General features: G+C 41.4%; 1 protein-coding gene and 3 non-coding genes across 33 annotated transcripts in view; all 4 read right to left on the reverse strand.

The window, feature by feature from the left end:
* Positions 1–1,262: 1,262 nt before the first annotated feature.
* KANSL2 (KAT8 regulatory NSL complex subunit 2) overlaps positions 1,263–24,397 on the reverse strand; it is a 29,522-nt gene continuing 6,387 nt past the window's right edge. For 7 of the 30 annotated variants that reach the window (XM_074006760.1, XM_065524124.2, XM_074006761.1 and 4 more), the window contains 6 exons: positions 20,277–20,444; positions 17,860–18,022; positions 16,129–16,225; positions 8,524–8,777; positions 2,804–2,923; positions 1,263–2,033 (listed from right to left, as the gene is read on the reverse strand). In XM_074006760.1, coding sequence (XP_073862861.1) covers positions 1,902–2,033; positions 2,804–2,923; positions 8,524–8,777; positions 16,129–16,225; positions 17,860–18,022; positions 20,277–20,404 — 894 coding nt within the window. In that variant the 5' untranslated portion in view covers positions 20,405–20,444 and the 3' untranslated portion in view covers positions 1,263–1,901. Of the gene's footprint in view, positions 2,034–2,803; positions 2,924–6,800; positions 6,899–8,523; positions 8,778–9,097; positions 9,270–11,322; positions 11,418–16,128; positions 16,226–17,859; positions 18,023–20,276; positions 20,445–22,302; positions 22,730–24,397 lie in introns of those variants that run through there. The other 23 variants (XR_012420201.1, XR_012420186.1, XR_012420187.1 and 20 more) reach the window with 10 other exon arrangements.
* Positions 2,245–2,381, reverse strand: LOC123567787 (small nucleolar RNA SNORA2/SNORA34 family). Its single transcript, XR_006690890.2, has one exon. It is a non-coding gene; the product is annotated as a small nucleolar RNA SNORA2/SNORA34 family (small nucleolar RNA).
* LOC123567786 (small nucleolar RNA SNORA2/SNORA34 family) lies at positions 4,828–4,962 on the reverse strand. Its single transcript, XR_006690889.1, has one exon. It is a non-coding gene; the product is annotated as a small nucleolar RNA SNORA2/SNORA34 family (small nucleolar RNA).
* Positions 15,895–16,031, reverse strand: LOC123567785 (small nucleolar RNA SNORA2/SNORA34 family). The gene has a single exon (XR_006690888.1). It is a non-coding gene; the product is annotated as a small nucleolar RNA SNORA2/SNORA34 family (small nucleolar RNA).

The following is a 24,397-nucleotide window of genomic DNA, read 5'->3' on the forward strand; positions in this document are numbered from 1 at the left end:
ATAGTGAGATCCCATCTCAAATATAAACAAACACATAAATAAAATGTTTGTCTTTGTGGATAAAGTATAAAATGCACTACACTAGGCTGGGCATGGTGGCTCACACCTATAATTCTAGCACTTTGGGAGGCTGAGGCAGGCAGATCACCTGAGGTGAGGAGTTCGAGACCAGCCCAGCCAACATAGCAAAACCCCATCTCTACTAAAAATACAAAATTTAACCAGGCACGGTGGCGCATGCCTGTAATCCCAGCTACTCAGGAGGCTGAGGCAGGAGGATCATTTGAATGTAGGAGATGGAGGTTGCAGTGAGCCAAGATTGAGCCACTGCACTCCCGCCTAGGCGACAGAGCCAGACTCTGTCTCAAAAAATAAAAAAATAAAAAAAAAATAAAGTACTAAACTAGGGAATCAAAAAAGCAGTGGGAACTACAAACTTAAAAACAGTATCACTGGAAGACCTAGTAAAGGCAATCTCCCTAGGGGTTCATCTGATGGACCTTTTATGAGTTACTTCTGACCATTCTCTGAATGTAAATGATTAAAGTTAAGATGATGGTGTAACTGTAAGCCATTCTGTGCCCATTTCAGTTCTTAGAGAAAGTAATTTTTTGCCCTCCTTGTCATAACGCAGTACAGAAATAGACAATTTCTAGTGTAGGTACCTCAACCCCAACTGAACTTCTATTTTAACCCTGCTCTAAGATTCAGTGTCAAAACAATCTTGACAATACCTTACTATCTTAGTGATCCAGCATCAGGCCCAATTTCTCTTATGTTTTAAGTATATTCCTACCATTAGAGAATTTTGAGATGGCATGAGCATTATTGTTTTTTTAAATAATTATTTAAAATTTGAAAATATAGACACAGGGTCTCAGAATGTTGCCCAGACTGGTCTGGAAGTACTGAGCTCAAGTGATCCACCTATCTCAGCCTCCCAAAGTGCTGGGATTACAGGTGTAAGCCACCACACCTAGCAGAGATGACATTGGCATTAATCGTGAGAAATGGGAGTGGGAGTAGGGGACACAGAGTGGAAGGGTAGAAAGAAGATATTTGGAACTGATTGGCTTTAATAAGTCCTGCCCCTTTTCATTTACTTCTTCCTTAAAAGCAAAACCAAAATGAGCTACTGAAGATTTATTTTTTCCTGGGATGGAAGTATTATCTGCCCCAACTTCCCTTTCCCATCAGAGACAGGTCCCTAAAACCGCGAAAGAGAGACTATATTCTCAAACAAAACATGCATTCAATTCAGGTGACTGTCTGATATTTTCATAACATTTTCTTTAACATTTAATAGAAACTATATACAATAAATTTGTACTATATTTTACATAAGATAGCAACCACAGAAATTTACATAGGTTAAAAGCAAGATGGATAAGGAGGACCCAGTCCTGTGGGCTGTTTTCTCAGAGGATAAAAGCCAGAGTTCACCACGGAAACAGGTTAAAGATTGCCCAATTAAGTAGAGGTGAAGAAAAGTTAAACTGCAGGTCTTTAGATAGAGATAACCAGATATTAGGGCCATCAGTATCTAAAAGACACTACTCACAAAGACAGCTCCCACCTAGCTACTTAAGTGGATTTCTATCCATGACTTTGGAAATCCCATTACAAAGATGTCACTTTCCTTTTAGGTATAGTACCAAATAATCCCAGAAGCTTTGATAGGGATTATCTCTCTTCCTTGCCCTGAGTGGGAAGAAACCCACAACTTTTAAGAAGTATTGGTCCATGTCCTCAAAATTTGGCTTTACTTTTGACTATAATACTCAATCCAGAAGAAAAACAAGATAGTCTGGGTTGCCTGTGTTTTGCGAGAGATGATCAGAAATATTTCTTTGAAGAATGAGAAATTTAAATCCACCAAAGTAAAATGGTTCCCCAAACTATCAACTAATAGAAGTGGGTTCTGGCTTCCCATTTGCAGTAGCCAATCCACTCTGAGACAATGGTGCAGAGGCTTTCTCAGAATTTCGAGATCCCTGGGATCTGCACCCATCTCCAGCCATCTGCATCTGGCCCTGTTAAAAGAAATAAAGGCACTTCAGTTAGAAATTCATTCACTGTGGTCTGAAGTATGAATCTGACTTATCAGTGGCCATTTATACTAGCAATAAGAAAAATACAACAGAAATTAATTAATTCTGGACAGATGCTCCTCCCTATATTAGCTATCCCTGTCCCTTGGAAGAGCCTACTCCTGAGCCTCTTCCAATGGGTTGGAGAGCTGTAGGTTGTTTCTTCCAAATGAAAGAGCCATTCCCTGCTGAGGTCCCAGAACAGCCAACAGACCATAGGAAGACAGTCCTTTAGGCCTCTGCTTGAAACCAACAGCTACAGTACAACTGCTGGTTTTCAGTCAGGGCCACTGGAATTCTACCCAAGGCTCACAGACAGAACTCAAATCACACTACTTTACTGGTCATTCTATAATGAGAACAATTTCAGTGCTGAACTCTCCCTCAGAAGGTACAGTTTACCTAGATTCCTTATCTCAAGCTTTTATTTAAATAAATTTATGTCCTACTCTGGGATATGAGGATCAGGGGCCATTAGGTGTTCTAAGAGTCTATCTGGAGAACTACAGCAACAAGGGTATACAGGAGCAAAGTAGGGCATTTTTAAAAGTGCTTTGCTTATATGGTATTCAATGAGCGAGAGACATGTGGAGCATCTTTATACTAGTGATGACACCCCACTCCCCTCCAGGAGTACATGCTATCCAGCAGGGAACCCTCTGCCTGGCCAGGTCTCTACATGCGGGAAACAGGTGGGATTGTTCTTGACTTGCCAAAATATCCACTGGGTCTTCAGCAATTTCTTTGACTAAATGATCTTCAAGGGTTAGTGAAGGATCAAAAAGCAAAGGTGAAGGAGGACACTGCATACCATCACCCACAACATCCAAGTCCTAGAAAACAAGAGAGAAAAGCCCATCAGCAATACCAAGGGAAACAATAATAAAGGTGGTATGTTTTTCAGCAAACTTTAAAGCAATACTCTGCTGTCTCCCTCAACCCTAGCCTACCTTTGATCAAAAAAAAATTTTACCAGAACGTCCAACAAATGAAACAAGATCCAAGAGCACTGAGAGCTCTTGCTGCCAAGTGTAAAACATAGACCAATATAGTGGATTAAAAAACACAATTCTGGCCACCACACCTATAATCCCAGCACTTTGGGAGGCCGAGGTAGGCAGATCGCTTGAGCCCAGGAGTTCAAGACCAGCCTGGGCAACATGGTGAAATCCTGTCTCTACAAAAACTGCAAAAATCAGCCAGGCGCAGCAGCACACACCTGTAGTCCCAGCTACTCCAGAGGCTGCTGAGGTGGGAAGATCCCTTGAGCCCGGAACACAGTGGCTGCAGTGAGCCGAGATTGAGCCTCTGCACTCCAACCTGGGTGGCAGAGTCAGACCCTGTCTCGGAAAGAAAAAAAATGTCCAGGAAAATTCATAGAAACACGAAGTAGGAACGGAGAATAGTAGGGAACAGGGGAAAGGGAAAGGAGAGAGTTACTGTTTAAAAAATACAAAGTTTCTGTTTGGATTGATGAAAAAGTTCTGAAACAGAAAACATTGATAGCTGTATAACATGGTAAATGTTCGTACCACCACTGACTTGTACACTTAAAAATGGCCAGGTACAGTGGCTCATGCCTGTGATCCCAACACTTTGGGAAGCCGAAGTGGGAGGATCACTTGAGGCCAGGAATTCAAGACCAGCCTGGGTGATACAGCAAGACCCCATCTCTAGTTACCCACCTACATACACACATACATACATAGGTTAAAAGAGTAAAATTTTGTTATGTATGTTTTACTACAATTAAAAAAATATTTTTTAAAAAAGCATATTCTCTCTGAGGCTACCTGTAATCAACATGCAAGTTCACCAGTGATTAATTTAAATATGAACAATGCTATATTAAAATTAAATACTGCTGGACAATACAAGATTGCCTGATTAACATCCTAACAGCCACGAAACAAGCAAACAAGCCCCAACAGGGGAAAGGGAGAAGGTAGGAAGAAAGGAAGGATGACAGAAAACTCACAGTTCCTCTGAATGGCTAGGAAATATTATTTTGGTTAAGTCCCTATGCCCACAGAGCAACAACCTGTTTTTTTTTCTTGTTTTTTTGTTTTTTGAGACAGAGTCTCGCTCTGTCACTCAGGCTGGAGTGCAGCAACGTGATCTCGGCTCACTGCAACCTCCGCCTCCTGGGTTCAAGCGATTCTCCTGCCTCAGCCCTCTCGAGTAGCTGGGACTACTGGCATGTGCCACCATGCCCAGCTAATTTTTTTTTTTTTTTTTTTTTTGAGACGGAGTCTCACTCTGTCGCCCAGGCTGGAGTGCAGTGGCGCTATCTCGGCTCACTGCAAGCTCCGCCTCCCGGGTTTACGCCATTCTCCTGCCTCAGCCTCCCGAGTAGCTGGGACTACAGGCGCCTGCCACCTCGCCCGGCTAATTTTTTTTTGTATTTTTAGTAGAGACGGGGTTTCATTGTGTTAGCCAGGATGGTCTCGATCTCCTGACCTCGTGATCCGCCCGTCTCGGCCTCCCAAAGTGCTGGGATTACAGGCTTGAGCCACCGCGCCCGGCCGCCCAGCTAATTTTTTGTATTTTTAGTAGAGACGGGGTTTCACCATGTTAGCCAGGATGGCCTTCAATCTCCTGATCCAGTGATCCACCCGCCTCAGCCTCCCAAAGTGCTGGGATTACAGGCATGAGCCACCACGTCCAGCCAACTCCCTGGTTCTTAAGGCTAACACAGTTTTGCTTTGTTAAAAAAAAAATGACATTACATTCTAGACTATGTTTCTTCCAACTGAATTGGCACTTCGCACTGGAATACTGAATAGCCAACAGACCACAAGGAAGACATCACTCTTAGCTCCTGTTTGAAACCAACAGCTACAGCAAACCATTGGTCTTGATTCAGGGCCTAAGGCATTACAAAGGCTCAAACAATATATCAAACTAACTTTCATGCCACTGCTTTTCAAGAGTCTGGTGCTAAACTCCTCTTTCCTAAGAGTTAAAAATATCCAGGAGGTTTGTACCCCTCTATACCTAATCCAGTTTATAGACGCTCTATGTTTCTATTCATCTAGCTTCACGAGAAGCTTAGTTCTACGCTTTTAAATAAATCTAAGAATTTGCAATCCTTTCTCATTTTTTGGTGTGCTAATCACCAAAAATGAGAATCACAACATCTTCACATTAAAGAATTTATGTAATTTAAAAATCTACTTAAAGTTGTTCAGGCCGGGCACGGTGGCTCAGGCCTGTAATCCCAACACTTTGGGAGGCCGAGGCGGGAGGATCACGAGGTCAAGAAACCATCCTGGCTAATATGGTGAAACCCCGTCTCCAATAAAATACAAAAAATTACCAGCCTGGCCAACATGGTGAAACCCCATCTCTACTAAAAATACAAAAATTAGCCAGGCGTCGTGGCACGCACCTGTAGTCCTAGCTACTCAGCAGGCTGAGGCAGGAGAATTGCTTAAACCCAGGAGGCAGAGGTTGCAGTGAGCCGAGACTGCGCCGCTGCACTCCAGCCTGGGTGACAGAGCAAGACTGTCTCAAAAAAAACAATAAAATAAAGCTGCTCAATTTAAGCAGAAACATAGGGTATAGGATACACTAACCTACCATCCATTTCAGGTGAGTTGGAAACTTCTGTAGTACCCACAGAAACCAGTGTTCTCACACCATGAAGACTATAAATCTGTTTTCTCCCATTCTTTTACCATGTGCAATTTTTGTGTATATATGCGTGTGGTGAGACAGAGTTTCGCTCTTGTTACCCAGGCTGGAGTGCAATGGCAAGATCTTGGCTCACTGCAACCTCCATCTCCCAGGTTCAAGCAATTCTCCTGCCTCAGCCTCCCCAGTAGCTGGGATTACAGGTGTGTGCCACCACATCCAGCTAATTTTTGTATTTTTGGTAGAGGGAGTTTCACCATGTTTGCCAGGCTAGTCTCAAACTCCTGACCTCAGGTGATCCACCTGCCTCGGACTCCCAAAGTGCTGGTATTACAAGCGTGAGTCACCACGCCTGGTCCACGTGCAATTCTTATATAAATAATTAGCTTGGAATGGGTGTGGTGGCTCATGCCTATAATCCTAGCACTTTAGGAGGCCAAGGTGGGAGAATCACTTGAGGCCCGGAGTTTGAGACCAGCCTGGCCAACATGGCAAAACCCTGTCTCTACTAAAAATACAAAAATTAGCCAGGCGTGGTGGTGCGCGCCTGTAATCCCAACTACTTGGAAGGCTTAGACCGGATCACTTGAACCCAGGAGGCAGAGGTTGCAGGGAGCCGAGATCACGCCACTGCACTCCAGCCTGGGTAGCAGAGACAGACTCTGTCAAAAAAAAAAAATAATAATTAGCTTGGAATTATTTAAATACTGAAGCAAAAGACATCCAAGTCTCAAGATAATAATGGAATGGATACGTTTTCAGAAAAAGCTTTTCTCATATATACAAAGTGTTGTCTTTTATAAGATTATAAATTGGGAAAAGGAACCTAAAATAAGAAAATCAGCAAAAATGCCTATTAAAACAGGAGTGTTTTAAAAACTGAAGTATCAGGATATAAAGAGAATCCATGTTTTCGGCCGGGCACGGCGTCTCATGTCTGTAATCCCAGCACTTTGGGGAGGCTGAGATGAGTGGATCACCTGAGGTCAGGAGATCGAGACCAGCCTGGCCAACATGGCAAAATCCCATCTCTACTGAAAAATAAAAAAATAAGGCAGACATGGTGGCACACACCTGTAATCCCAGCTACTAGGGAGGCAGGAACAGGAGAATTGCTTGAACCCAGGAGGTGAAGGTTGCAGTGAGCCAAGATCGTGCCACTGCACTCCAGTCTAGGCGACAGACCAAGATTCCATCTCAAAAAACACATAAATCAATAAAGATAAAATAAGAGAATCCACGTTTTGTTACTATCTCCAAAACCACCAATAGAGAATGAGAGAGAAGGAACTCAAAAGTAGTAAGATTAAGGTGTTAAGTTACTACTTGCCAACCACCCTTGCATCAAAGCACAGAAAGCAAGCAAATATCCAGAATGAACAGCTGTGTTTTTACTCATATTAATATCTGATGCCTGGTCTTCCCACAAGTAAAATCACCAAAGTTATCATTAACAGTTATAGGCCAGGAATGGTGAATCATGCCTATAATCCCAGCACTTCGGGAGGCCAAGGTGGGCGGATCACTTGAGGCCAGGAGTTAAGAGACCAGCCTGGCCAACATGGCGAAACCCTGTCTCTACAAAAAATACAAAAATTAGCAAGTCCTGCTGGCACACACCCATAGTCCCAGCTACTCGAGAGGGTGAAGCACAAGAATCACTTGAATCTTGGCGGCAGAGGTTGCAGTGAGCTGAGATCACACCACTGCACTCCAGCTTGAACAACAGAACAAGATTCAGTCTTTAAAAAAAAAGCCAAGTTATAGTGGCCGAGCACAGCGATTCACGCTTGTAATCCCAGCACTTTGGGAGGCCAAGGTAAGAGGATCACTTGAGCCCAGGAGTTGAAAACCAGTCTAGGCAACATAGGGAGACCTCATCTATGCAAAAAATAAAAAACTGGCTGGGCATGGTGGCATAAACCTATAGTCCCAGCTACTTGGGAGGCTGAGGCAGGAGGATCACTTAAGCCCAGGAGTTCGAGGCTGCAGTGAGCCATGATCATGCCACTGCACTCCAGCCTGAGCAACAGAGCAAGACCCCAATTTAAAAAAAAAAAAAAAATTACAAAAATGATACCTAAGCTGGGCGTGGTGGTTCATGCCGACAGAAACCCTATCTCAAAAGTTCTTAACAGTATATTCCATAACAGCCAGAAAGTAGAAACAGCACAAATATATCCATCAACTGATAGATTTTCAAAGGATGGTATTTCCAAACAATGGAATATTAATTCAGTCACAAAAAGGAATGAAGTATTGATACATACCATAGTATGGGTAAACCTTGAAAACATTAGAAAACATTATGCTAAGTGAAACAAGCCAGACACAAAAGGATACATATACTATTACATTGATATGAAATGTCCCAAATAAGCAAATTTAGAGACAAAAAGTAGATTCGTGGTGGCCAGGGGCTGGGGGGAGAAAAAAATGAAGAGTGTCATAATAGGTACTGAGTTTCTTTTGGAGACAGTGAAAACCTTCTGAAATTAGATAGTGGTGATAATTGCATTAACTTTGTGAATATGCTAAAAATCACTCAATTATACACTTTCAAAGAGTGCAATTTATAGCATGTAAATTGTATCCCTAAAAAGGTATGGGAAAAGAGTCTGGAAAAAAAATTAGGTAGGGTAGATTTCTCCAAATGAATACACTAACATACAAACACAATCATACATATATATCACTTTGTCGATCTTCCTAACCACAAAGACTAACCTATTCTCACCATTAATACGTAAGGCTTTGTCTCAAGGGCCTGACCCAGAGCAGAGCTTCTCTAACTTACATCACTGAACTCCAGAGGTAAACTCTCAGTGGGCTGAAGCTCAGCAGCACTCAAGTACAGATCCATGGGGCCGGCTTCCAGATCGTCTGGCACAGACAGTACCTGCTCGGGCTTATACATCTGAGGAGGCAACTGGAAATGCAGTGGGCAGCAGGGATCCTCAGAGAGGCTTACAGGAACAGGTTTGTTGCAGGGTACCTCTTCAGATCCCTGGCAGCACTTGAAGAGAACCTGATTCGTATCCTGACAAATATCTGTAGAAAAATGGTCAAGGGAAATAAAACACAATCTATCGAAAGCATAAAATACAAATAACATTGTCTGCCACATAAAACTCAAGGTCTGGACTATACAAGATAAATTACAATTACATTTGATACAGAATATCAAATGCAGTTAGCAATTTTTAAAGTTACTTCTCAAAATAAATGTCATTTACTAGCATCAAATTCTAGCTCTACCAGTAATTTAAAACTTGTCCCCAACCTCCTTTTCAGGATCCTGGTCATTTAAACTAGACACTAATCCCATTCTCCCTTAAGTAAATAGCAGTAACACTCCCAGGAACACATACCTATTCAGAAGAAACATGTAGTGGCAAATGCAAATAGCCTTGAAAATGCCCCTAAACAGCCCTTCCAGGAGATACAATGTGTCTGCTCCCTTAGCAGACTGGCAAAGTTTGCAACAATTTCTTGGACCTTGTTTCCAAAGATGATTACATGATAAATTCATTTAAAGCACCACTGGAATAGGGGGAAACAGAGCTCTAGTAAAAGTCACTAGGTATCATATTCTGACAAGAAATTAAATATTCACACTTTTTTTTTTTTTTTTAGGGGAGTGTGGTAGTACAGAAGAATCCTTTTATGATCCTAAAGAAGAAAATGTTGCTTATGAAGGCCCATTGAAAAAAACAAAAAAAAAGTATTCCAGAAACACTCCAAGGACTCTATTAACTTCTGTTAAAGGTAGAAGGGCTATATTTCCAAGTTAGCAAAGAAGCACTGTAGAATGAATCAAAATCGAGATGATTAGATACAATAAAATTCAAGTTACTCTACAAAACACATTTTATGCAAGTGCTACCATTTCTTGAAATCTTAACTACCTGGTTATTTTCCTAGATTAATAAATGTTATTTTAAAATTTGACTTACAGGCCGGGCGCGGTGGCTCACGCCTGTAATCCCAGCACTTTGGGAGGCCGAGGCGGGCGGATCACAAGGTCAGGAGATCGAGACCACGGTGAAACCCCGTCTCTACTAAAAATACAAAAAATTAGCCGGGCGCGGTTGTGGGCGCCTGTAGTCCCAGCTACTCGGGAGGCTGAGGCAGGAGAATGGCGTGAACCCGGGAGGCGGAGCTTGCAGTGAGCCGAGATCGCGCCACTGCACTCCAGCCTGGGCGACAGAGCGAGACTCCGTCTCAAAAAAAAAAAAATTTTGACTTATTTTTAACCAGAAAACACAATTTTTCTATAAACTGATAGTACCTGAATTATGGAATTATAATTTTCAACTCAAAACTTTTATGGTAATTTTTTAAATTAAAAAAAAAATCTAACATACTTTGTAATTTTTTAAACCATATAAACTTCCTTGAATAAAGCTATTTCTAGGCCGGGCGCGGTGGCTCAAGCCTGTAATCCCAGCACTTTGGGAGGCCAAGACGGGCGGATCACGAGGTCAGGAGATCGAGACCATCCCAACATGGGCTAACATGGTGAAACCCCATCTCCACTAAAAAATACAAAAAACTAGCCGGGCGAGGTGGCGGGCACCTGTAGTCCCAGCTACTCGGGAGGCTGAGGCAGAAGAATGGCGTGAACCCGGGAGGCGGAGCTTGCAGTGAGCTGAGATCCGGCCACTGCACTCCAGCCTGGGCGACAGAGCGAGACTCCGTCTCAAAAAAAAAAAAAAAAAAAAAGAATAAAGCTATTTCTTTCAATGCATACTTGGAAATAACTAAACTCTCAAGCAGGGTGTGACAACTGTGGCACTACCAACATTGTGGGCCAGGTACATCTTTGTTGGACGAGGATGTATAGCAGCATTCCTGGCCTCTAACCACTAGCTGTCAGCAGCACCTCCATCTCTGAATTATAACAACCAAAAATTTCTCCACACATTGCCAACTGGAAAACAAAATGGCCCCCAGCTGAAAACCACTACTCTAAAGAAACAGAAGATAGTACAAGGCAAACGAGTATTTATTGAATGATCAAATGAATAAACACATGAATCTAATGGGAATCATCAGATCTGCACTATGCGCTTAAGAAAATCTAAGCAATATCTAATGTGCTTAAGAAGCCCACTCTTATTTAAATTATTAATATTTAAAATGTTACCATTAAATATTTCAACCAAACTTTTTTTAGAAGTCTCGCTCTGTCACCCAGGCTAGAATGCAGTGGCGCGATCTTGGCTCACTGCAACCTCTGCCTCCTGGGTTCGAGATTCTCCTGCCGCAGACTCCCAAGTAGCTGGGATTACAGGCACCCAGCTAATTTTTATACTTCTAGTAGAGACAGGGTTTTGCCATGTTGGCCAGGCTCGTCTCGAACTCCTGACCTCAGGTGATCCGCCTGCCTCAGCCTCCCAAAGTGCTAGGATTACAGGCGTAAGCTACCATGACCAGCCAAGAACTTTTTTTCATTTGAATTCAAAGGACTTTCACAAGTCTCTTATGTATTTAATACCACAATATCCTTAAAAAGGACTCCCCCCGTCATCTTCCACCCGCTTTCCTTTCACATGGGGCAAAAGAGGTAAAAAGAAGGGAATGGTTAACCTACAACTAGAGTCTGGGTCCTTCACTTTCAGTCGAGTGCTGTCTCCATTAGACCACAGTAAAGAGTTAACAGGTCACCAATGGCAGTCGCATCTTTCTCTGGGATAAGGACTTAAGGAAGGGTAAGTGACTTAGGCAACTATGGAGTGGAAAGGAAAGAGCATAAAAGGAAAAGAAAATATTTCCCTTCTCTTTTCAAATACATTTTCAATTTTGCTTTATATTTAATTTTAATAAGCTATTTGAGTACAGTATTATAAGAAATATCTAAAATAGTCCTTAGTATCTGTAAACTGAGTTTTTTCCCTTATAAAAGTAATTCAAGCTCGCTTTAAAAAACCAAAAAATAAAAGAACAGTGAAAAAAGGGCATTCATAACCACACCATGCACAAACCATCACATTTCTGTATTGTTCCCTCCCAGTATTTGGTTTCATGCAATTTAGACACAGTACAGAATTCCATATCCTGGAATGTCACTATCATTTTGCTGTCATTCACAAATTTTGTTAAATATATTTAATGCCTGAAAATATTCCACACTATGTTGTGCCATAATTTATCTCCCTATTCTCCGGCTCTAAAAATTTTAAGGCTGTCTCAAGTTGGAAGAATATTTCATGTAAAAATATTGGTCTGCATTTGATTATCTCCTTAAAATAAATTCCCAGAAGTAAAAATCTTCATATGAGGAAATATGAATTATTGTCAAATTGCTTTCCAAAAAGCTTGTATCAATTTATATTCCCACTAGCAATATTTAGAAAGGTCCATCCATTTCACCATACTCTCACCTACTTTTGAAATTCACCGACTCATTTTTGAAAAACTGCATATTTTTAATTTTAAAACAAATATATGTACAAATAACAATTTTATAGATTTTAAATTTTCCTTGTTTTATTTCCTATTTAGAGTTAACCTTTGAACAACACAAGTTTGAATTGCACGGGTCCACTTCCACGTGCATTTTCTTCTGCCTCTGCCATCCCACAGACAATAACACTTCCCCCTCCATTTAACAAAAAGACCACAAGAATAAGGACCTCTATGATAATCCACTTCCATTTAATAAACAGTAAATGTATTTTCTCTTCCTTATGATTTTCTTAGTAACACTTTTTCCTAGATTATTTTAAGAATACAATATATAAGACATATAAAATATGTCTTAGGCAGCTATGTTGTTAAGGCTTCTGATCAACAGTAAGCCATAAGGCTACCAGCAGTTAAATTTTGGAGGAATCAAAAATTATACACAAATTTTCAACTGTGTAGGGGGTCAGCACCCCAACCCTCTGAATTGTTCAAAGGCCAGCTGTATTTATAGTGAAGATACACACTTGTCAACTATTAGTTTTTTTGTTTTTGTTTTTTTGCGTGAGACGGAGTCTCGCTCTGTCGTCCAGGCTGGAGTGCAATGGCGCAAACTCGGCTCACCACAACTTCTGCCTCCCGGGTTCAAGGGATTCCCCTGCCTCAGCCTCCCGAGTAGCTGGAATTACAGGCGCCCATCACCACGCCTAGCTAATTTTTGTATATTTAGTAGAGACAGGGTTTCACCATATTGGCAAAGCTGGTCTCAAACCCCTGACCTCAGGTGATCCACCCGCCTCAGCCTCCCAAAGTGCTGGGATTACAGGTGAGAGCCACTCTGCCCAGCCCTATTAGCCTTTTCTATCTTCTTTTAAATCTGTCCATAGCATTTGCCCAATTATGTTTTAGGCAAAATTTTTTTTTTGAAACACAGTCTCACTCTGTCGCCCAGGCTGGAGTGCAGTGGCGCAAAATCTCAGCTCACTGCAAGCTCCACCTCCCGGGTTCATGTCATTCTCCTGCCTCAGCCTCCTGAGTAGCTGGGACTACAGGCGCCCGCCACCACATCCGGCTAATTTTTGTATTCTCCGTAGAGGCGGGGTTTCACCATGTTAGCCAGGATGGTCTCGACCTCCTGACCTCATGATCTGCCCACCTCAGCCTCCCAAAGTGCTGGGATTACAGGCGTGAGCCACTGTACCCAGCCTATTTTTTTTTTTTTGAGACAGAGTCTCACTCTGTCGCCCAGACGAGTGCAGTGGCGCAATCTCCACTCACTGCAACCTCCGCCTCCTGGGTTCAAGCAATTCTCTGCCTCAGCCTCCCAAGTAGCTGGGATTACAGGCACCTGTCACCATGCCTGGCTAATTTTGTTTTGTATTTTTAGTAGAGATGGAGTTTCACCATCTTGGCCAGGCTGGTCTTGAACTCCTGACATCGGTGATCCACCTGTCTCAGCCTCCCAAAGTGCTGGAATTACAGGCGTGAGTCACCTCGCCCAGCCTTTTTTTTCTTTTTTTAAGAGACAGGGTCTTGCTCTGTCACCTAGGGTAGAATGCAGTGGCATGATCCTAACTCACTGCAGCTTCAAACTCCTAGGCTCAAAAAATCCTCCCAAGTAGCCAGAACTACAGATACATGCCATCATGCCCAGATAATTTTTCTTTCTTCCTTTTTATCTTTAGAGATGAGATCTCACTGTGTTGTCCAGGATGTAAGTATTTATCTTTAGAGTTTTTCATTACTTTGCACAAGCATTCTATATATTAAGAACAATAATATCTTATCAGACATCTGTTGTAATTAATAAATTAGTAAAATATTTAATAAGCAAAATAAAAACTCAGCTTCCTGTCAAAAGACTAAGAGGAGGTTCTCCTTCTCCTCTTCCTATTAAAGAAAATAAGTTTTAATTTCCAAATATTTGGCATTTCTTGCCAAGCAAATGAAATCCAGCAATCCTATTTAATTAACAAGTGCTTTTACTGTGAAATTTTTCTCAATGTCAGTAACAAGCATTTTCACAAATCAATCAACAACTCAAAAAGGTTTGAAGGCCCAATGCCAAATGTAGTCCTTTAACAGAATCAAGAGACATTTACGATGGTTCAAAGGCAAATTAATTGAAAAAAGAAAAAAAAGCATCTCATTTTTGGAAATAGTAAACTTCTAATTTGAAGTATGCAAGTTAGAGGCCAGGCACAGTGACTAAGTGTTATTACAAAAGAGTCAAGAGACTGGGCATGGTGGCTCACACCTGTAATCCTAGCACTTTGGGAGGCTGAGGCGGGAAGATCACATGAGCTCAGAAGTTCGAGACCCGCCTGGGCAACATAGTGACACATCCCCTCTACAAAAATTAAACAAAATTAGCTGGACATAGTAGCACATGCCCATAATCCCAGCTACTCTGGTGAATGAGTTCGTGGGAAGATTGCTTAAGTCCAGCAGATCATGGCAGTGAGCCATCATTATGCCACTGCACCCCAACCAGGGAAACAGACTGAGAATCTGTCTCAAAAAAAATTTTTTTTTAATTTTTTAAAGAGTCAGGTATTTTTTTTTAAGTTTCTAAAGGCCAGGAACAGTGGCTTATGCCTGTAAGCCCAGCATTTGGGGAGGACAAGACTGGAGGATTGCTTAAGCCCAGCCTGGGCAACATAAAATTGTCTCTACAAAAAATTTTTTTAAAAAATAGGCCAGGTGCAGTGGCTCACGCCTGTAATCCCAACACTTTGGGAGGCCAAAGAAGGCAGATCACTTGAGGTCAAGAATTTGAGATCAACCTGGCCAACATGGTGAAACCCCATCTCTACTAAAAATACAAAAATCAGCTGGGCACGGTGGCACACACCTGTAATCCCAACTACTCAGGAGGCTGACGCACAAGAATTGCTTGAACCTGGGAGGCGGAGGCTGCAGCGAGCCGAGATCACACCACTGCACTACAGCCTGGGCAACAGAGTGAGACTCTGTCTCAAAAAAATATAATTAATAATAAAATAAAATAAATAATTAGCCAGGCATGGTGGCACACATACATAGTCCTAGCTATTCAGAAGGCTGAGGTGAGAGAATTGCTTGACCTAGGAGTTCAAGGCTGCAGTGAGCTAGGACTGAGCCACTGCACTCCAATCTGGGTAAGAGTGCAAAATCCTGTCTCAAAAAAACAAAAATAAAAAGATAAAAGCTGGACACGGTGGCTCACTGCTGTAATCCCAGCATTTTGGGAAGCCAAGGCTGGTGGACTGACTGAGGTCAGGAGTTCGAAACCAGCCTGGCCAACATGGTGAAACCCCAACTCTACTAATAATACAAAAATCAGCTGGTTGCGGTGGCACGTGTCTGTAATCCCAGCTACTCGGGACACTGAGGCAGGAGAATCACTTGAACTTGGGAGGCAGAAGTTGCAGTGAGGCGGAAGTTGCAGTGAGCCGAGATCACGCCATTGTACTCCAGCCTGGGAGACAAGAGCAAAACTCCATCTCCAAAAAATAAAAAATAAAATAAAATATAGAAGTGAGGGCCCTAACCACACAAAAGGATAATACTAGAAGTTCACAGTGCAAAATCATCCTTTCAATTGGGGTGGAAAACCCACACAAATTTTTTAAGTTTATAATTAGATTTAACAGTATTACGATTCTAATAAGCAAGTTAAATCAGAAACCTTGAGATAATTATAAATATTTTACAGATATTTTGGAACCCAAGTATTATGACTATAAATAAATATTAGCCCACATCTATGAAAAATGACTCATGTTTCTTTCTAATGAATTGACCATTACATTTCCGAACTTATGAAATGGCCAACAGACCACAGAAAGACAATTCTTTAGGCTCCTGCTTGAAACCAACAGCTTCAGCAAACTGCTGGCCTTGATTCAGGGCCAAAGGAAAACAAAATCCTTCAATTAAGCAAAGTAGCAGAGATTCCCACTAGTCTTCAAACTAGCAAATCACAGCCTTAACAGGCAAAGTAAAAAGATACGGGTAAGGCAGTGTCTGGTCATTGGAAGAGACTGATTGGAACAACGAACATCATCCACAAAGGCCAAGCACCTCTGACTGGAACGAGTGGTATGGGCCTAAAATGGAAAAAGACAGATAAAATACACCCACGAAAGAACATAAAACTATGATGAAAATAGTTATATAAGAAAAGCGCATCCTAAAGGCTAGAAAATTCAACATTTAACAAAAACAGATTTACCAATATTATGCAAAAGACAAAAAACTTTAAAACCTAGTGTATAAAGGAGTCAACCTTAATACCAAATACACCTCTCCATATTCTAAAAGTGTGATACAGCCTAATTAAGATAAATTTTGTCTTTTACCAACAGAACTCTTTGAAATTGTAGCCTTAAGTGGAATCTCAACAAATGAAACAAATAAAATTACTCTTACTGAAACGGAGACCAAGGGTTTGAAAAACAAATTTAAGAATGATCACTTAACCCTTCTTCCTATTAACCTTACTTCCTACATTCAATTGCTCCTACTCTACCTTCCCACCTTTTAAAACAAGATTCCCAAGCAATTTAGGCTTAACCTGTGCTTATTTCTGAACTGAAGAATATCTGAACCAAAGGACTCAGAAACTCTTCCCAACTACTCAATATGCAAATGAGAATACTGAGGCCCATAAAAGTTAACTGTGCAGACACAGAGCTGGTCAGTGGGGACTCAGACTAGAATCCATGTTTCCTGACTTCAAGGTAAGTGCTTTTACTACAACCTAAGTGCAAAAAGTCAGATTTCAGATCCAGGACTGGACATAGGGAATTCGAGACCAGCCTGACAAACATGGAGAAACCTCGTATCTACTAAAAATACAAAATTGCCAGACATGGTGGCGCCTGCCTGTAATCCCAGCTACTCAGGAAGCTGAGGCAGCAGAATCACTTGAACCCGGGAGGTGGATGCTGCGGTGAGCCAAGATCTCGCCACTGCACTCCAGCCTGGGCAACAAGAGTGAAACTCTGTCTCAAAAAAAAAAAAAAAAAAAACTGGACATAATGTTTTGACAATTACGCTAACTTTGTAAATAAAGCGAACGTGGCCAGGCACAGTGGCTCATGTCTGCAATTCCAACACTTTGGGAGGCCAAGGTGGGTAGATCACGAGATCAAGGATTAGGAGACCAGCCTAGCCAACATAGTGAAACCCTGTCTCTACTAAAAATACAAAAAATTAGCCAGGCGTGTGGTGGCGGGCACCTGTAATCCCAGCTGCTCGGGAGGCTGAGGCAGGAGAATCACTTGAAACTGGGAGGTAGAGGTTGCGGTGAGCCGAGATTGCACCACTGCACTCCAGTTCAGGTGACAGTGCGAGACTCCGTCTCAAAAACATAAAAACAAGGCCGGGCGCGGTGGCTCAAGCCTGTAATCCCAGCACTTTGGGAGGCCGAGACGGGCGGATCACAAGGTCAGGAGATCGAGACCATCCTGGCTAACCCGGTGAAACCCCGTCTCTACTAAAAAATACAGAAAACTAGCCGGGCGAGGTGGCGGGCGCCTGTAGTCCCAGCTACTCCGGAGGCTGAGGCAGGAGAATGGCGTGAACCCGGGAGGCGCAGCTTGCAGTGAGCTGAAATCCGGCCACTGCACTCCAGCCTGGGTGACAGAGCGAGACTCCGTCTCAAAAAAAAAAAAAAAAAAAACATAAAAACAATAAATAAAGTGAACATATATACCTTAAAGGTATACACACAAATTACCTGTTGGGCGGCACCATCTGTGGCCAGCATTCTCCGTTCCTTCAACTGCCTATGCAGTAAGGCTTCCACTCCATAGCGCTGGCGGTATCGACGCAGACATTTTAATCGCTTTAAGTTCTCTCGTTCTTTGGCCAAAAGTCCCTCTGGGCCAGTCAGGAGACTACTGCCTAGAGTTACAAGAGTCAAGATGTTATTTGCCAAGCAATCCATCAAATTTACTTCTCCAAGTAAACAAGTAAACAGGAAAATCTTTGGGCATAAGATAGGCAGTTTCAAAAGCAAATTAGCCCCCACCCCAGGTACCAAGACAGAAATAAATCTAATTATAGTCATGTACTACATAAACCACTTTTTAATCAATCATGGACTATATATACTACAGTGGTCCCATAAGATTATAACAAAACTGAAAAATTCTTATTGCCTAGTGACATCATAGTTCAACCCACACATTTGTGGCGATGCTGGTAGCCAAACCTACTGTACTGCCAGTTGTATAAAAGTCTGTAGCACAATTTGGACATGGTGGCTCACACCTGTAATCCCAGCACTTTGGGAGCCCAAGGCGGGTGGATCACCAGATGAGGAGATTGAGACTATCCTGGCCAACATGGTGAAACCCCATCTCTACTAAAAACACAAAAATTAGCTGGGCGTGGTGGCATAAGCCTGTAGTCCCAGTTACTCAGAAGGCTGAGGTAGGAGAATTGCTTGAACCCAGGAAGTGGAGGTTGCAGTGAGCTGAGATCACACCACTGCACTCCAGCCCCGTGACACAGTAAGACTACATCACACACACACACAAAAAAATCCAGCACATATAATTATGCACAGTACATAATACTTGATAATAAACAACTATGTTACTGGTTTATGTATTTACTGTATTTATCCTTAGAATGTACTCCACTCTATTTATTTTTTTAAAAAAAATTTAAATGTAAAACAGCCTCAGGCAGGTCTCTCAGAAAGTATTGCAGAAGACACTGTTATCATGAGATGACAGCTCACTGCATGAGACTGTCCCTGAAGACCTTTCGCTGGGACAAGATGTGGAAGCAAAAGACAGTGACACTAGGCCCGTGTAGGCCTAGGCTAATGTACGTGTTTGCATCTTAGTTTTTAACAAAAGTTTAAAAGGTTTTTTTTTTTTTTTAATTAAACTAGAAAAGCTTATAGGGATATAAAAAAATATTTTCGTACAGCTATACAGTGTGTTTGTGTTTTAAGCTAAGTGTTATTACAGAGTCCAGAAGTTTTTCTAAAAAAAATTTTTAAGTTTATAAAGGCCAGGTGCAGTGGTTCATGCCTGTAATCAATCCCAGCACTTTGGAAAACCGAGGTAGGAAGATCACTTGAGCCCAGGAGTTCAAGACTAACCTGAGCAACATAGCGAGACCCTGTCTCTACAAAAATTTAAAAATTAGCTGAGTGTGCTGGTACATCTGTAGTCCTAGCTACTCAGGAGGCTGAGGCAGGATAGCTTGAGTCCAGGAGTTGAAGGCTGCAGTGAGTAAGGACCACGCTACTGCACTCCAGCCTGAGTGACACAGCAAGATTCTGTCTCTTCAAAAAAAAAAAAAAGCTTATAGGCCAGGCGCGGTGGCTCATGCCTGTAATCCTAGCACTCTGGGAGGCCAAGGTAGGCAGATCACTTGAGGTCAGGAGTTCTGAGACTAGCCTGGCCAACATGGCAAAACCCAATCTCTACTAAAAATAAAAAAATTAGCCGGGCATGGTGGAATGTGCCTGTAATCCCAGCTACTCGGGAGGCTGAGGTGGGAGAATTGCTTGAACCTAGGAGGCAGAGGTTGCAGTGAGCTGAGATCATACCACTTGCACTCCAGCCTGGGCAACAGAGTAAGACTCCGCATCTGTCTCAATTTAAAAAAAAAAAAAAAAAAAGAGTTTATAAACTAAAAAAGTTACAATAAGCTAAGGTTAATTTATTATTGAAGAAAAAAATTTTTTTATAAATTTAGTACATCTTAAGTGTACAGGACTTACAACGTCTACAGTAGTAAATAATAATGTGCTAGGCCTTCCCGTTGACTCACGACTCACCACTCACTCGCCCAAAATAACTTCCGGTCCCACAAGCTCCATTCATGCTAAGTTCCCATTTTTAAAATCTTTTATGCCATAATTTAACTGTACCTTTTCTATGTTTAGATGTGTTTAGGTACACAAATACCACTATTACAACTGCTCACAGTATTCAGTACAGTAACATGCTTGTACAGGTTTGCAGCCTAGGTACATTGTAGGCTATACCACCTATGTTAGCGTTACTCTATGAAGTTTGAATGACAAAAATCGCCTAACAACGTATGTATCCCCGTCATTAAGCGACACATGACTGTACTACCAAATTCACAAGTTAAACCCACAACAGCTTATTGGAACTGGCATAAAACTTGCCTAGAGCTTCATGTTCCACTTTGCGATTATGTAAGTACCGGCGCTTCTTCTCCTTGAGCAGATGCTGAAGTCGTTTAAACTGATCAATATACAAAGACTGCAAACGAATTAGCTTCTCACGCATAATCAGGGCCACTTCTTCTGCCGTGTAGACACCAGCATGTCTGGAATAAAACAGAATTCAGCAAAGCATAAGAAAACAATAATAATAAAACCCAAGTTTAAAAGAGTAGTAGAGATGTCAGACTAAGTTTGTTATTTAACAAGTGGTGAGATAATCACCTTAACAGTAATGTTTTCACAAAACATCGTAACATTCAAGTTGTTCCTAAATAAAACAAGAGAGAAAATCTCCAAGAAAGAACACTAATCTGTGATTTCCCAAAATGTGGGAAGGAGAAATGTCTTATTTTTTTCCAGCTATTTGCATTACATTGAAAAGAAAGTGAACATGTGGAACACTTTAAACTTTTATTAACCTACATTCTTAATGTTTTGATATGAAATCACTTAACCAGTCAGGACAGCTTTAAAGTGTTAAATTCATTAACGTGTATCTCTCACATATACATATTCTCATATATATATATATACACACACACACACACACACACACATATTTTTTTTTTTTTTTTCGAGATAGGGTCTCACTCTTGTCATCCAGGATGGAGTGCAGTGGTACAATCGATCACAGCTCACTACAACCTCTGCTTGCTGGGCTCAAGCGATCCTCCCATGTCAGCCTGCCAAGTAGCTGGGATTACAGGTGTGCACCACCCCACTTGGCTAATTTTTGTATTTTCTGTAGAAATGGGATTACACCATGTTGTCCAGGCTTGAACCCCTGGGTTTAAGCGAACCTCCCACCTCAGCCTCACAAAGTGCTGGAATTAAAGGCATAAGCTACTGCATCTGGCAATATATTTTAATTAAAACACTAAAGATACCAACATCAAATAATTTTTTTTTTTTGAGACAGAGTCTTGCTGTGTCTCCCAGGCTGCAGTGCAGTGGCACAACAACCTTAGCTCACTGCAATCTCCGCTTCCCAGGTTCAAGCAATTCTCCTGTCTCAGCCTCCCAAGTAGCTGGCATTACAGGCACCTACCACCACACCCAGCTAATTTTTGTATTTTAAGTAGAGACAGGGTTTCTCCATGTTGGTCAGGCTGGTCTTAACTCCTGACCTCAGATCGATCTTCCAGCCTCAGCCTTCCAAAGCGCTGGGATTACAGGCATGAGCCACTGTGCGCGGCCAAAACTTGTGATTTTTTTAAAAATATAGTCCTATATTGGAGCTCATATGGACCCTCAAATAACTAGTCAAAATGGGCTACACACTGTCTTCAGCTAATTTTCTTGACAATATTCTCAAAATTCAGTACCCTAGGTTAACCCTTAATTGCCAAAGATCTGGCACGTATCCATGTCAACTTGATTAAGCTTTGCTGTCAATTATAAACTAAAAGAACTTTCGGATTGCGCCACTGCATTCCAGCCTGGTTGACAGTGAGACTCCATCTCAAAAAAAGGAAAAAAAAAAAAAAACTTCTAAAAATTATGCTAGTGATTAATGTGTGGAACACTGTTCCCTGGCTCTGATTTATGCAACCAAAATTAAGAGATGAGGGCAGGTGTGGTAGCTCACGCCTGTAATCATAGCACTTTGGGAGGCTGAGGCAGGCAGATTGCTTGAGCCTGGGGGTTCAAGACCAGCCTGGGCTGTAATATGGTAAAACCCTGACAATACAAAAAATATAAAAGTTAGCTTGGCACCGTGGTGTATAGCTGTAATCCCAGATACTCAGGAGGCTGAGGTGAAAGGATCATTTGAGCTTGGGAGTGGGAGGCTGCAGTGAGCTGAAATCACGCCACTACACTCCAACCTGGGTGACAGAGCAAGACCATGTCTCAAAAAATAAATAAATAAGAGAATAACTTTGAATTTTAAAAATTTTGTTTCATTCATCTTGTCTGATCATTACATAAATACAAAGAACAAGCTACATACCTTAAGTTTCATACTTTGAGTAAAAATTTTATTGAAAAGGCAAAACACATACACTAATTTTAAGTCTAAAATTATATTTTATTACTTTTATTTATTTTTTTTTTTAAGAAAGAGTCTTGCTCTGTTTCCCAGGCTTCACTGAAGTGGCACAATGTTGGCTCACTGCAACCTCCACCTCCCAGGTTCAAGCAACTCTCGTGCCTCAGCCTCTGCAGTAGTTGGTTGGGATTGCAGGCGTGTGCTGCCACGCTCGGCTAATTTTTTTATTTTTTGTATTTTTAGTAGAGATGGGGTTTCACCATGTTGCGCAGGCTGGTCTCAAACTCCTCCTGAGTTCAGGCAATCCACCTGACAAGGCCTCCCAAAGTGCTAGGATTACAGGTGTGAGCCACTGTGACCAGCCTATGCTTTATTTTTAAAAACGAGCTTGTTAAGTCACTGAAAAACATAGAATAAACATATAAAATTAACCTTAGGACTGAAAGCAAGTAATTTCTGCCAAAATTTCTTCTAAATATAAACAAGAGCCAATATTACCTGTGTGTAAGAGGTACTTAACTATATTCTGAAGTAAAAGTGAACAGAAATTAAGAAAAATCAAAACATGGTTAATAAAACCAGCAAAGGGCCGGGAGTGGAAGCTCACGCCTGTAATCCCAGCACTTTACGAGGCCAAGGTGGGTGGATCACTTGAGGTCAGGAGTTCAAGACCAGCCTGGCCAAGAGGGCGAAACCCCCTCTCTACTAAAAATACAAAAATTAATCGGGTATGGCGGCAAGCGCCTATAATCCCAGCTACTCAGGAGGCTGAGGCATGAGAATCACTTAAACCTGGAAGGCGGAGATTACAGTGAGCCAAGATCGCTGCACTCCAGCCTGGGCGACAGAACAAGACTCTGTCTCCAAAATTAAAAAATTAAATAAATAAAATAAATAAACAAATTAAATAAATAAAAATAATACATTAAAAATTAAAAATAAAATAAAATAAAATAAAAAATAAATTAAACCAGCAAATAACAGAAATGACAAAAGCTAACAGACTATCAGAAAATGTGAAAAGGCTTTAAAAATACATAACGGTTGGCTGGGCGTGGTGGCTCAAGCCTGTAATTCTAGCACTTTGGGAGACCGAGGCGGGCATACTGCCTAAGCTCAGGAGTTTGAGACCAGCCTGGGAAACATGGTGAAATCCCGTCTCTACTAAAATACAAAAAAAAAAAAAAAAAATCAGCTGGGCGTGGCGGCATGTGCCTGTAGTCCCAGTTACTAGGGAGGCTGAGGCAGAAGAATTGCTTGAACCCAGGAGGCAGAGGTTGCAGTGAGCTGAGATCGTGCCACTGTGCTCCAGCCTGGCAACAGAGCAAGAATCCGTCTCAAGAATAAATACATAACAGTTTCACAATGTGACTAAGTTATATCTTCAGAAAAATGGGTTATGCCTGCATTAACCTGTCTCTAACCTAAAATACTGAGGCCTTAACTTAATGTAGAGTTTGTTAAAATGAAATTCACTTTTTGAATACTGAAAATGAGAAAAATAAAAATTGTTTTAAAAAATTAATTTCACTGCACCCTGTCAGAAGAGAATTTAACCAATAGCCTGTGACTGAAATGTATTAATCTGAAGTCATTACTATTAGAAATCATTTGGTGGGGGCAGTAAACAACCTACTAAATGAATGCCTGCTGGTTCATGTAACAGATGGCTCATTTACTTAAAGATGAATGCGCCAGACTTTCAGAGCTGGACATTAAAATTATGTACTAATTCCCCTTGCTCTGGTATGTGCAAATGAAAGTCAAGGTTTTATTATTAAAATTCATCTTCAAAAAACAGGGTCTCACCTTACATTCTACCGAACAGTCTCTCTTATAAAGGGCATTTTCTGAATTTCTTTATTTGGAAAACAATGATGACAATAATGTGAAATAACCTTCAGCCAAACAAGTTTTGGATGTTTATAGAGGTCATATGATACAATTATTATTAAAAAAGGGAAATGAAGACTTAACAATTACCTTTAGGATAAAACTTCGTTAAGTATTAGATGTTGTAGATAAGCTTTTATTTATTTTTTCTGTGTGCGTGAGATAGGGTCTCCC

The sequence above is a fragment of the Macaca fascicularis genome, chromosome 11 (genome assembly GCF_037993035.2).
Source record: "Macaca fascicularis isolate 582-1 chromosome 11, T2T-MFA8v1.1".
Lineage (NCBI taxonomy): Eukaryota > Metazoa > Chordata > Mammalia > Primates > Cercopithecidae > Macaca > Macaca fascicularis.